The 14424-nt window shown below is 49.8% G+C and overlaps 1 protein-coding gene across 8 annotated transcripts in view; it reads left to right on the top strand.

Annotated features, from left to right (window-relative positions):
• LRP6 (LDL receptor related protein 6) overlaps window positions 1–14424 on the top strand; it is a 274404-nt gene that overhangs the window by 182827 nt on the left and 77153 nt on the right. For all 8 annotated transcript variants that reach the window (XM_044418370.1, XM_044418371.1, XM_044418372.1 and 5 more), the window contains one exon: window positions 10964–11180. In XM_044418370.1, coding sequence (XP_044274305.1) covers window positions 10964–11180 — 217 coding nt within the window. The remainder of the gene's footprint in view (window positions 1–10963; window positions 11181–14424) is intronic.

The following is a 14424-nucleotide window of genomic DNA, read 5'->3' on the forward strand; positions in this document are numbered from 1 at the left end:
TCTCCGGCTGGCTCCTCCTCCATTCCTCCGTACCAGTATGACTTGGACTTGGAGGACTCTGATCAGGCTTCCATCTCTCCTGATGCCATCATTTGGACTGAGGGACCTGGGTCTCCGGAAGAGTCGTACTCCACATTCGGAGAACTCATGGTTCGCCTTGCAAAGTCATTGGAGATAGAAGCTGAACATCGGGTGAACCCCAATGAGGAGCTCTTCTATGACATTGTTCGTAAGGAGCAATCATCCGCTATTTTTATCCCCTTGATAGCAACTCTTCGCCAGGCTATGATGGACACTTGGGAGTTTCTGAGATAGCCGCACCCAACGACTTTACACTATGAGTTCATGTATAAGGTTAGGGAACAGGACATTCCCTTCCTGCTCAAACACCCGAAACCGAACTCCATAGTTGTCGAGTCGTCACAGGGTCGAGATAACGGAGAGACAAGGAGGGTCACAAGATAGACCTGATGTTGCATCGTATATATGCTGTGATGGGACTGGGCTTGCGGTTATCTAAGTACGAGGCGACGATGGCCAGATACCAGTACTTTTTGATGCAAGGGCTGCAATCTGCCACTTTGACCATCCCGGAACAACAACACAATCTGGCCCGCATATTTATCCAGAAGTCCATGCAGCTAGCCATACAACAACTCAGTATGGCATGGTGTCACGTGGATTGCGATTCCTGGGCGCTTGCCATCTCCATCGCTCTACGCTGGCATGCGTGGCTACAATTTCCCGAATGAGACGAAGCGGCGCATCGAAGGCATGCCTTTCGATGGGTCTGGTCTCTTCAACGCCTGCGCAGACCACAAATTCGAGCATATATATAATACTCAAGTCACTGCCCAGAGGATGGAAATACCGAACCAGAACTGACATAAGTGGTCATAGTCTCATTCTTATTGGTACCAACCCTACCAATACATCTCTCACCAGCCTCAGCAACAACGGAACCGAAGGTAACCTGCCTTCTTCCAATAAGACCGTCACCATCAGACCAACGACAAGCGACAGTGTTGATGGGACGCGCGGGCGGATCTTCTCTCTCTCCACTCACCTTCCCCCTTCCCCTTTGGGGACTGGCTGCAAGACCGACTTCCCATTTGGGAGTCCATCACATCTGATAAGGGTACTTTCCATCGTCGAGCAGGGATATAAAATCGAGTTTGATGCTGTGCCCCCTTCGGGACCGATCTGTTGCACTTCTTCATCAATGGTCCTTTACGACGAAGTCTCCCACCTACTTTGTAAAGGGGCGATTCGCCAGCTTTCCCTCTCAGATGGGCTCCACGGTTTCTACTCAAGTTATTTTACAGTCCCGAAACAGGACGGTGGTCTACGCCCTATATTCTACGTGGCGTTAAAAAGCTCATCAAGACTAAGAAATTTCCACCCTTCAGAATATCCTTCTGTTGCTCAGGAGAGAAGATTGGTTTGCTTCCCTGGGCTTAAAGGATGCATATTTCCACATTAGCATCCATCAATCACACAGGCGGCTTCTCCGATTTACTGTTGGCTCCGACTTTTTTGATTATAAAGTCCTCCCATTTGGACTCGCTACTGCTCCATGAGTCTTCACGAAGTGCATGGCCCCTGTTTGTGCCCACCTCAGGTTACAGGGTGTCCAGATTTACCCCTACCTGGATGATTGGTTGATTGGCTCCTCATCCAGAGAGAGTTTGCTTTCGGCCATCAATACCATGTGTAGACTCTTAGATGAACTTGGACTCTGTATTAATATTGAAAAATCCTGCCTCGTTCCCTCATAGGTCATCAACTTCATCAGAACATGCCTCAACTCGATCCAAGCCAGAGTGTTTCTGTCATGAGCTTGAATGGACAAGCTTCGGTCGTCGATTCATCACATCTCCAATGGCCGTCCTACTCCTGCGCTTTCCATCCAGAAGTTGCTTGGACACATGGCTTCCACAGTCACCGTAGTGCCCAATGCCAGACTTCGAATGCAGCCCCTGCAACTCTGGTTCAATACGCTCTTCCATTCTCAACACGACTCCAAATCGTCTCTTGCTCCCACCTGCTTTCATCCTCCGGACTCTGACTTGGTGGACAATCAAAGACAACCTCATCACAGGGGTCCCCTTTCACCAGCCACAACTGATGATGACTTTATACACCGATGCCTCTCTTGCGAAGTGGGGAGCATATTGTGCCAATCTCTGTACTCAAGGCATCTGTCATGGTCATGAGAAGTCCAGGCACGTCAATTATTTAGAGCTTCTAGCAGTCTTCAAAGTTCTCCGGTCTTTCGAGTTGACTCTTCGGGACCGAGCAGTTCGAATACCCTCGGACAATGTCATGATTGTCTTTAACATCAACAAGCAGGGCCGCCCAAAATCGTTACTGTTGTCACAACCTCCCCTGCACATACAGGACTGGTCAATCCTCAGGGGGATTACTCCGCTAACGGTTCATCTCACCAGTGTAGACAACAAAGCAGATGCCCTCAGCAGGTGAATGTCGACAACTCACTAGTGGGAGTTGGACTGACAGATTTGCAACCACATTTTCCAACACTAGGGCACCCCAGACATAGATCTATTCACCACAGTGGACAATGCAATTTGCATGAATGATTGCTTCCGGGCAGGCATCGGTCTGGAGTCACTGGGAGATGCTCTGATGGTGAACTGGGCAAACACATATTTCTACGTGTTTCCTCTGATTCTGCTCATCAGGAAAACCCTGGCCAAAATTTTTCAAGACAAAGCCCAGGGAATTCTTATAATCCCTTGGTAGCCACACCAATCCTAGTTTCCCACCATTCTCAGTCTCTCCAAGAAAACCTTTTTCCGTCTCCCACGGGTCCCTCATCTCCTTACTCAGGAAAACGGTGGGATTTGCCATCTGGATCTCAACTCTCTTTATCTCACCACTTGGCTTATTCCGTGATTGTCGCTTCTTCCTTTTCCTCAGTACCGACAACTTCATCGAACCTGACAATTCCTGCACGATCCTTGGTACCGACAGGATCTTCGGTACCGACGGAACCCCCAGGTCCTGTTTCAGATTTGAGCATCCTTCACCCAGACATACAATTTATTCTCCAGTCTGCTCTAGAACCTATGACTCATCGCTCCTACGAAGCTGAATGGAGATGTTTTACCAGCTTTGCAGCAACCAACCAATTTCTGCCACACTAAGCCTCAACTGACAATATTTTGTTCTTGTTATCTCTACACTAGCACAGACTTAAACCTATCACTATTAAGGTTTACATTGCCGCGATTTCTCACTTCCATGGTCTCATCTTTGGCTTCTCCATCTTCTCACACGTTCTCGTCCGCCATTTCCTGAAAGGATTATAAAATCTCCAGCCTCCAGTTTGTTCCGTGGTACTAACGTGGAATCTCTCTGTGATTTTGCAGGCTCTTACTAACGCTCCTTTTGGACCTTTGGCTACCACTGAGTTACGTCTGTTGTCTTGGAAAACAGCCTTTCTTGTTGCCATCACTTCGGCTAGGAGGGCGAGTGAGCTCTGTGCTCTTCGTATTGACTCTCCTTACCTCAACTTTCATAAGAAGAAGGTTGTTCTCCAGACTAATCCTGCCTTCCTTCCTAAAGTTGCTACACATTTTCACATCAATCATGTTATTGTCCTGCCAGCCTTCTTCCCCTCGCCCTCGACACTGATAGAATGATCTCTCGATACGCTCGATGTAAGGTGCTTCCTGATTGTCTATTGATCCCATGTGGAGAACTTCAGAAAAACCACAAATGTTTTTTCATTAAATACTCAGACCATGAGAAAGGCTCGGCTGTTTCCTCCCAAAGGCTCTCCAGATGGATTGTCCAGACCATTGAATTGGTATATGATCTGTCGCAGCTAGAATTCCCTGTCATACCCAAGGGTCATTCTACTAGAGCAGTGGCAGCCTCTTCAGCTTTTTCTGCTGGCATTCTGTTGCCTGACGTCTGCAAGGCAGCAACCTGGATGACTCCTTGCACATTTACTAGACACTATAGACTCGATGTCCATGCCAGACAGGACTGCTTCTTCCGTCGTGCCGTCCTTTCTTCAGTTCTTCACTGATGACACTGTCCCACCTCTGGGTTTGGTAAGCTTACTAGTCACCCATAATGTGTGATGCACAGAGGCCACAATGAAGAAAGTCAGGTTGCTTACCTGTAACTGACGTTCTTCAAGTGGTCATCTGTGCATTCACAACCCACCCATGGGCCCCATTTGGTGTCGGTAACTGGGTTTTCAATGGCGTTTGCCTTCTATACAACCACTGAATGTATTATTCTCATTCTGTTAGTATGTTTTTCTTTCATTCCACCCACTGGTGTTTCCTGACACTGACTGTTCATCCATTAGGGGGCGATTGGATGGTCTTCACTAGACTGGGGAAAATGGCGGGCTCTCCGCCCTTTATACCATAGTGGGGGAGGGGTGCGGAGTTCTGCCAAAATCTGTTAAAACTTTGAATCTTTCCTGGCTACAGGCACTGCACAGGTGCAGTACCCATAATGTGTGAATGCACAGATGACTACTCAAAGAACGACAGTTACAGGTAAGCAACCTGCCTTTCTCATTCTACTTCTTCCTGGTCTCTGTGCATCACACACATGGGCTTTGCCATGGAGTGCAAGGCCTGAATCTGAGAAAAACTTCCACAGATCGGCACCACAGAGTGGGCGGGAACCTGGACTTGCCCCTATCCAGCAGGATAAGGGTGGGGGACTACTACTCAGTCCCTCAGGTTTCTTCTGACTGTGCTTGAAATTGCTTCCCTGATTGGACCTTCCACTCTTACCTGCTTATATCTTTTTCTTTTCCTCTCTATTTCTCTCTCTCTTTCCTTTAAAAACAAAACAAAACACTTTCCTTTTATATTTTTTTCCTATACTGCATCTTTGCATCCTCTGATCTGAGGCGAGGCTACTGCCACTGTCTCATTGCCTTTTCTCGCCTACCTTCCCCTACTCAAAGAGGCCAGGCCTGCTTTCTCTGCATTTGTGCCCCATGTGTACTCCATCTCCCTTTTCATGGCTGACCTGGCATTCTGCCGCTGGCACTTGGCCATTCCAAGTGCCTCCTCTGTCTCAGAGAGAGGCATGTTATTGAGACTTGCTCCCTCTGCCGAGTGTTTATAAAAAGAAGCATGTAAGCAGAGGGCTACCTGTTTCCTGTTTGTGCTCTGGCAGAAAGCCCTAACCTCCATCGACCCTTTGAAGCCCGACAAGCCTCCCACCGAGGGAACGTCGAGGTCGACCAAGAAGACCTCAATGAGAAGACCTTCCTTACTGGGAGAGGGGCCTTTAGAAACTAGGGCAGCTTCCAGGAGGAAGAAGCACCACACCACAAAGTATCCCCACCTCAGCCACGGAGTCCTCTCGAGACTGCTTGCGAACACCAGACCCAAGGGCCCCTCTGGATGAAATCCCTGTGGTCCTGGCCAGGATCCCTCAGAGGCACATGTATTGTCCTCAGTCAGGAGCCAAATATCTGAGCCAGCATGTGGCCTGCTGTCCATGCCGTCTGAAGGAACAGACTGCTGCGTATTCCTCCCCATCTTCGAGGGACCCGTCACTGAGATTGTTTCTCATGGGCAGTGCCATATCACCCAGGGGTTGCCCAGAACACTTGCCCTCACTCCTGCCAGACTGGATTGACACTTTTTCATAGTCCCTGGCTGCCTCCTGCTCTGTCACATGCAGCCAGTCAACACTGACTCTGGCTCCTCAGAATCCTACGCCTCACCTAGGCCCCCTCTAATTATACTGCAAGTGCTGCGAGGAATGGAGCCTTGCCTTCTCTGAAAGCCCAACTTCCTCCAAGGATAACTGCTGTTGCCACCCTGTAGGTGCTCTGGACACTTGGCAGAGCAAATGCATGGGATCGTGCTGAGCCCATGTAGCGCACTGAGGAGCCAGGCCGCTGGTAGAGGGCCTGCAGGTGGTATCATCACCACACAGCGGTTGAAGCTTCCCCGGCCATCATGCTTCCCCACAACGGGAAACCGTGTGACACCTGACTACATGGCTGGAACCAGGTCTCCCGACACCACTGGCCCAGCAGGGAATCTGCCTCAGGACCCTCATGGGGGAGGCCTACAGCAGGCCCGCTCACCAGCACCATCACTCTAACAGCCCTGCGCCTCCTCACCATGCTTACCAGATCTCTCACTGGAGCTGCCGCCATCACCATTCTCCTTCCCAGGTATCCAGTCAGAGCCTTTCCTGTGACCTGGTGCAGTCCCCGCCCTCCGCTCATTCCCAGTATGTGCAGGCCCTAGATCAGGGCCCCTCCCTATCACCTGGAAGTGGGGGTGCTTTTTTCCAACCTTATCCTCTGTATGGCTGAGGATCTAGGCATTCAGGCATCTCATCCATCCAAGCCCAAGGCTGATCCATTCGATGATGCCTTGGCCCCAGGGGATACTGCTCCATTGTCCATCACCACATTGCTTGTGCTGCTTCGCAGCCCAGCTGTCCTGGAAAGCCCCTGCTGGCCCCTTGGGCACCTCACACAGGATTGACTCTGCCTAACAAGCTGACTATCAAGGCATTATGTTTCTTACTCCAGCACCCCAAACCCTACTCCATCATTGTGGAGTCTATGCAAGAAACACCTCAGAGGGATCAGCCCACTCCTGTGGACAAGGAGGGATGCCACTTGGATGCAATGGTCAAGGAGGTTTACGCACCTGCCGCCCTTGACTTCCGGGTCACCAAGTATGAGGCAACTATAGCCTGGTACTAGCTTTTCCTCTGGGAAAAGATGGGAGTTATGGCAGAAATACCAGATTGCCTCCGTGATGCTGTCCACCTTATTCACACAGAAGAAAACATCTTCAGGTTCTACCTTGAGGCAGCTTGACATCATGCCAACTGCGACAGCAAAACTATGACGAGTGCCATAGCCCTGTGCCACCATACATGGCTCTGCTCTGCCTTTCTCCCCCCATAGACAAGGGCCCACACTGGGGACCTGCCCTTTGGCAGGGAAGGATTTTTTAATGCCCGTACTGATGGAAATATGGACTCCCCCCACAAGGCATGTGCCACTGCCAAATGTATGGGGCCTGGGCAGAACAGCAAAGAAGGTGGCAGGAAAGTCCTGCAGCCCCCAACCATTGCTGCTTTCCTGAGTGTGGCACATGCCCTTGAGTTCTACCTGCCAACAGAAAACTGGACTCTCAGCCCCGCCAACAGCTTCCACCTAAGTGTCAAGACACCAGGCACAGGCACTGATGCTCTGGTCCAAGCAGCCCCAGTCCAGCACCACCACCACCACCCAACTTCACATTCTACCTGGCTGAGATCCTCCCAGCTTGGCAGAACATCACTTTTGATTCTTAGGTTCTCTCCTTCATCCACAGGGATACAGGATAGAATTTCTTCCGGAAGATGTTCTTCCATCCCTAGGCCATGTTAAAACTACGCCACCCTCTCCCACCCTCACAGTGGAAGTTCAGGCCCTTCCAGCCAAAGGGGCAATGGAGCACATCTCCACTTGGGACACGCAAAGGCTTCTTCTCCAGATAACTTAGCCTAAGCATGATGGAAGCCTAGGTCAATCCTGGATCTAAGAGGTGTCCACAAGTTTTTCACCCCCAAGAGATTCGGAATGGTAACACTTCAAGACATCCTTCCCCTACTCAACCGGTTCACCTCCATCGACCTGAAGGATGCCTACTTCCATGTCACTATTCATCTGAATCACAGACATTTCCTACACTTTCAATTAGGTCAGGAAGACTTCCAATTCTCTGTCCTCCCTTTCGGCCAGGCTCCCCACTCTGCATCTTCACAGAACACGTGGTGGTGTTCTATGCTGATAGGCTCCAGGGCGTCCAGATAATCCCCTACTTGAATGACTGGCTCCTAGCAGCCCCCTCTAGGGAGGACCTCCTGTGCAGGCTGCATACCACTTGTTGCTTTCTGCAGGACCTGGAACTTCTCACAAACCATGCCAAATCTGTTCTTTCCTCCCATACAGTCCATTCTCTTCATAGGGGTTTGCCTGGACTCTATCCATGCCAAGGCTTTCCTTCTACAACCACAGGCAGAGACTCTCATCTCATTGGTCATGTTCATCAGGATCACAGCACACTCCATTGCACCATCCAAAGGCTGCTGGGCCTCATGACTGACACAGGCTCAGTGCTCCAGCTCACATGCCTTCATATGAGGTCCCTCCAAGTATGGTTCATGGAAGCCTTCACAGTGGATGAAGATTCCCATACCACCCTCCTGTCACCACTCCAGTGGCAGTCCTGACCACTGCTGGTGGGGCACCACCACCAACCTCACCACCGGCATGCCCTTCTTCCTCCTATAGCCCTCCACCACCATCACAACAGATGCTTCAAACAGGCTGGGACTCTCACTGCATAGACATGTGTGCCCAGGGCTACTGAGAGCCAGATGCGGTTGGTCTCCACATCACTCTGCTGGAAATGCTAGCAGTTTGCGATGTCCTCACTTCCTTCCAGGGCATTTTGAGAGGGTGCCACATTCAGATGGCTACAGACAACACCACTGTCATGTACTATCTGAACAAAAAAGGTGGGTGCAGGAGGTTCTACCACTCTGCCCGTCTTTCAGCCCTCACATCTGCCATCTAGGACTGGTGCATTGAGAGGGGCATCACTATCACTGCCTTCGACATTGCAGATCACCTAAACACCCTGGTGGATTCTCTGAGTCAATCCTCCTCCACTCCACATGAGTGGGAACTGGAAGCCTGCATATTTAGCAAACACTGCGAGAAACAGGGGCATCCTGAGGTGGATTGCTTCACCACCCCCAGAATGAAACATGCAATCTCTTCTGCTCCAGGGTGGGACAGGTCAAGGGATCCATGGGAGACCTCTTTATCCTGAAATGGGAAAGAGTGTTGTTCTATGCCTTCCCTCCTTTGCCCTGATCACCACAGTAGCGACTAAGGCTCAGAGGAATATGACTAGCTGCATTCTGATGACCCCCTGGTGGCCAAGACAGCCTTGGCTCCTTCTCCTCCTGCTCCTCCTCCACCTATCCAAGCATATATTCCTCCAGCTCCCTCTACAGCACAACCTCCTGTCCCAGGAAGGGGGCAGGGTGCTATATCCTGATATCAGGACCCTCTATCTGACGGCTTGGAGGATCACAATCTAACAGACCGTTACAGCTCCATTACCCCAGCAGTCACCTACATTCTCTAGGCTGCATTCAAGTCCTCCACCTGCAGGTCCTATCTGGTGAAAAAAGCCCTTGTCACTTCCACTAGAACCCAGGGCCTTAACTCCTCTTCTGTTACCATTGAGCACATCCTAGCCTACATACAGACCTCCTTCCTTGCGGGCACCAGCCTCTCTTTCCTAAGGGTTCATCTAGCAGCCATTTCGCACTTCCACCCTCCATGCAAGGGATATCTTTGCACACCCCCTGGCACACCACTTTCTCAGGGATCTCTTTGCACACCCCCTGGCACACCACTTTCTCAGGGACCTTTGCAACCTCACCTCCCCCACCCCCCCAATCCAGGCCTGCACTCCTTCTTGCAGTCCCTCTGTGGTTCTATAATCCCTCATCAAGAGCCTCTTCTAACCCATGGCTACATTAGACCTCTGCCTTCTCTGCTGGAAGACTGTGTTCCTTGTGGCCATCACATCTGCCCACCGTGCTAGCGAACTAGCTACTCTTCAAATCAATGTTCCCGTTACCACATTGCACAGGAACAAGATCATCCTACACCCAGACCCACTCTGCTCCTAAGGTGACCTTTCCATTCCAACCAGGACATGTTTCTTCCTGCCTTCCTCCACAATCCCACCACCCTGATTGAGGCCACACTCCCATTTTCTCAACATTCACAAGGACCTCCCCTTCATGACCCTAACAGCATTTCCTGTTGTGGTCACCTCAGCTTAGTGCACAAGTGAACTGACCAGTCTTAGGGTCGACGCCCCATACCTCATCTTCCACAAGGACAAGGTCGTTCTCTGCACAATCCTGCAGTTCTGGCTCAGTCACCTCCATCTTCCACATGAACCCAGACATTGTTGTCCCAGCCTTCTTCCTGAGCCCATCCACTCACTGTAGTGGCATTGTTCCACTGTCTGAACGTCTGCAGAGCCCTTTCCTTCTACAAATTGCACACAGAATAGCTCCACTGCACAAACCGTCTTTTCATCTGCTACAATGGCCAGACCAAGAGGAATGCCATCTCACCCCAGAGACTTTCCAAGTGGATATCAGAACCATCTCTCTTTCCTACAAGATGGCAGGGCTTGGCCTTCCCACATGCCCTTGTGCACACTTCATGTGAACACAGGCTACAAGTGCTGCTTCCCTGGTTGGAATCCCTCTCCACAACATCTGCAAAGCCACCACGTGGTTCATATCATCAACCTTTGTCCAGCACTACAGGCTCAACATACATGCAAGACAGGAATGCAGTTTCGGATGGGTAGTCCTCTCAGTTGTCTTGCAATGACGACAGCTCCTCCTGAAGGATAGGCTTACTAGTTGCCCACATGTGTGATGGACATTGACTATGAAGAAGAAAGGCAGGTTGCTTACCTGTAAATGTTCTTGTGTGGTCATCTGTGCATTCACACAACCTGCCCTCTGCCCTGCTGATTGTCATCAGATAGTCATGCCCACTTCTCCCTACCTTGCACCCCCTGTTTGGCCACCTGGAAGCATTGTGGTCTCCAAGACAACTGAGGAAGTGGCCAGGAGCTGCCCCCCCCCCCGCCTTCTTATCCAAGGCCCCAGAAGGGTAGGGGAGCTCCTGCCCACTCCATGACACTTAGTTTTGGGAGTGTCCCTCTGACCCAGGCCTTGCACTGTGTGGCAGTGCCCACATGTATGAGTACACAGAAGAACATTTGAAGAATGACAGTTACTGGTAAGTAACCTGCTTTTGTAGATAAAGAAGTTGCATTCTTTCACTGAAGCCCATCTCATGTATTCATGGTGTGTTTTTGTACCTATTAAGGTCATGAACACCGATGGAACAAGTAGGAAAGTCCTTGTGGAGGACAAGTTGCCTCACATTTTTGGTTTCACGCTATTGGGGGACTATATTTATTGGACAGACTGGCAAAGGCGAAGCATTGAGCGAGTCCATAAACGGACAGCAGAAAGGGAGATCATCATCGACCAGTTACCTGACCTCATGGGTCTGAAGGCTACAAATGTCCACCAGATAATTGGTGAGTGGCTTAAAAATCTGAACTGTACATTATAAAGCCAGAGGCTGTTTTTCTAAGAAGTTGGAAAGAGAGAAATCCAAATAGAAGTATCCCTATATTTTAGTTACCATTTAAAGCAAGGTGTTGAATCTACTTCAACCTTAGAAGCAAGTTCAGTTTTGGAGACACTCATGGGGGCCACATTTAGGTTTGCTGCCAATAACCAAGCATTAAAAGATGGTGTTCAGTGTTCTACAATGCTGGGAAACCATCAGTTGTGGAAAAAGGGGGGAGCAGATGAAGGAAGCACTGTTCTCTGGGAAACCCAAAGAACCAGATGGAGATTTCAAGCAGGCTGGATTTGGCTTATAGGCCTGTTCAAATTCAGTACTCCTGACATGAAGTGAGAGATTGAGACTTGAATATATCCATGAAGAAATGAATGTTCTTCATCGTGGTCTCTGTGCATTACACATTATGGGTGCTGCACCTGCTCAGTGCCTGTCGCCAGAAGATTAAACAGCTTTTAAAGGTTTTGGTGGGAACTCCGCACCCTCCCCCTTCCTAGTATAAAGGGGTGGAGTGCCTGCCCTTTCCCCAGTCTGCTTGCGACCACCGTTTGCAGTGCCTTGGGATCTTTTTGCTGTTGCTGTTCTGCTAGATCTGGTTAAGGAACTCCTTTTTGTGTTCATTCTGCTTTTTCGCATACAGTTATTCTGTCCCAGTTCACCCCGTTCTTATTACTTTCTGTTGCTTTTTCTAACCCCCTTCCCCCTCCCCCTTCAAAACTATAAAAATATATTTTAAAAGCCTTCTTTACTCTTCTTCTTCCAGTTATATGCCCACTGTGTCCTCTTCTTATTCTCTCGATGTTGCAGCGGGCGGCTTTTCATAAGTGCTCCCAGTGTGGGGCTAAAATGGCCCCCACTGATCCTCATGACCTGTGCCTCCTCTGTCTTGAGGAAGGCCACAGGAATGATAAGTGTGGCTATTGCCAGTCTTTCACAAGACAGGCACAGAAGAACCACGAGAACAAGCTGCACAAGATATTATGGGACCAAGCCCTGGTCGCCATGAAGCAGGTCTCGGCTGAGGTCAGCTCCTCTGCAGCTGTGGGACCATCTAAATCCTCATCCGCTAAACCATCTGAAGGTGGTTCGATTGCCAAGGATGGAAAGCACTCCTCTAAGCAGAAGGAGAAGAGGAAGCATATAGGATCTGATGACTTCTCAAAGTCCAAACGATCCAAAAAGGACAAGCACGATAAGCCCGAGCATCGGCATAAGAAACATGACAAGCCGCCATGCTCGGTGCCAACCTCCATCCTGACCTTGGTCCCAAACTTGGTCCCGATTGAATCCTTGGGCCATCAGTCCTTGATGCAGGTGACCCCTCCATCATCACCTCCAAGGGTTACGACTTAGCCTCACTTCAGTCCAGATGCCACGGTAAGAGGCTCTATGTCCGATGGAGAGATCCGTGAATCTTCTCCTTGACCGGAACTCGACCTGCTTGTTAGACCTCCAACACCTATGCCTGCGGTTCATTTATCTCCGGAGGGATCTCCAAGGGTGCCTCAACACCCCTCGTTCTTACCGTCTCCACCTTCGGCTCCTCAGCCATCACAGCATTGGGTTCCCCTTCCTTATGGGGAATTCGATCCCGATCACTTGGATCAAACTTATCCATGGGACTACTATCCCCCGTAAGGGTACTACCTGCGTCCGATACCATGTCTTCACCACTCTACACCACAACATGTCGAGAGATGCACTCTTGACATCTGCAGCTCTCGCTGACCCCTCTATGTCTTCTGGAGACTCCTCTTCTAGTCCACCCTACATTTTGGATTTGGACTCAGACGATTCTAAAGAGGTGTTGACATCTGCATATGTGGTCATCTCTACCCAGGGCCCTGGGTCTTCGGGTGATTCTCAGGGAACATTCTTTGAGTTACTCTCCCGCATGTCCAAGTCTCTGGAGATTGACATTCAGCAATGTATTGATCCGAGCCAGGACAATATCTTTGACATCGTCCATAAGGAAGACTCCTCATCTATTGCCCTGCCGTTAATTACTACCCTCAAGCAGGCAATGACTGATATCTGGAAGCTGCCTAACCATCCTCATTCTACCTCCAGACTCCTTGAAGAGATGTACAAAGTTCAGGAACGGGATATCCCTTTCCTGTTGAAACACCTGCAACTGAATTCGATTGTCATCAGATTTTCTCAGGAACATCAAAATAAGAAGCATTCCACTCCAGTGGATAAAGAGGGTGGGAAAATCGACATGCTGTCTCACTGCATCTATGCCACCATGGAACTTGGTCTTCACAACTTTAACTATGAGGCCACCGTGGCCCGTTATCAATTCTTTCTCTGGCAGAAGGTTGAGTCCCTCACTGCATTCTTCCTGGACCAACAAAAAGAACTGGCCCGTCTATTCATCGGGGAGGTGATGCAGCTCTTGGCAACAACTTAACACAGTGAAACACCATGTTGTTTGTGATTCTCAAGGTCTCGTCAGTGCCATCACACTTCGCAGACATGCCTGGTTAATATCTGGGAATCTTCCTCAGGAAACCAAGCAGTGTGTAGGGAACATGCCATTCAACGGTTTTAGCCTGTTTAATGTGAGAACGGGTGACAAGCTGGAAAACATCCAGAAGACCCATCTTACGGTGCAACGTATGGAGACTCCATCCCAACAGAGATGTAAATGGCCTTGGGGCAGATCTCAATGCTGCTACCAGCCTTACCAACCACCATACCCTTTTGGGCGCCAGCAGTAAGGTCAAAGGCAGCAATGCAACTGTTGGCAGAATGCGCCTCGATTCCAACAGCCCAGGCGCTGGCGTGACACTGACAAACCCCTCACTGAGGACATGTGCAAACCTCTCCTCTTACCTCCAACCCACCTTCCCCTCTTCCTTTTGGGAATTGACTACAAAGTCAATTCCCCATCTGGGAGTTCATCACATCTGAGAAGTGGGTTCTTGCCATTGTAGAGCACAGATACAAAATCGCGTTTGAGACTGTTCTACCAGTTGGAGCAATCCATTATACGGCAGCCTCCCCGACACTTCGGGATGAGGTATCTCAGTTGCTTCATAAGGGTGCAGTTCGTCAAGTTAGCTGCTTTGAAGGACTGCATGGTTTCTACTCCTAAGTACTTTACCATATCAAAGTGTGATGGTGGACTACACCCAGTATTGGACTTACGTGGCATCAATAAATTCATTAAACCCAAAAAATTCTGAAAG

The sequence above is a fragment of the Varanus komodoensis genome, unplaced genomic scaffold, assembly GCF_004798865.1.
Source record: "Varanus komodoensis strain SLA01 unplaced genomic scaffold, ASM479886v1 scaffold9, whole genome shotgun sequence".
Taxonomy (NCBI): domain Eukaryota; kingdom Metazoa; phylum Chordata; class Lepidosauria; order Squamata; family Varanidae; genus Varanus; species Varanus komodoensis.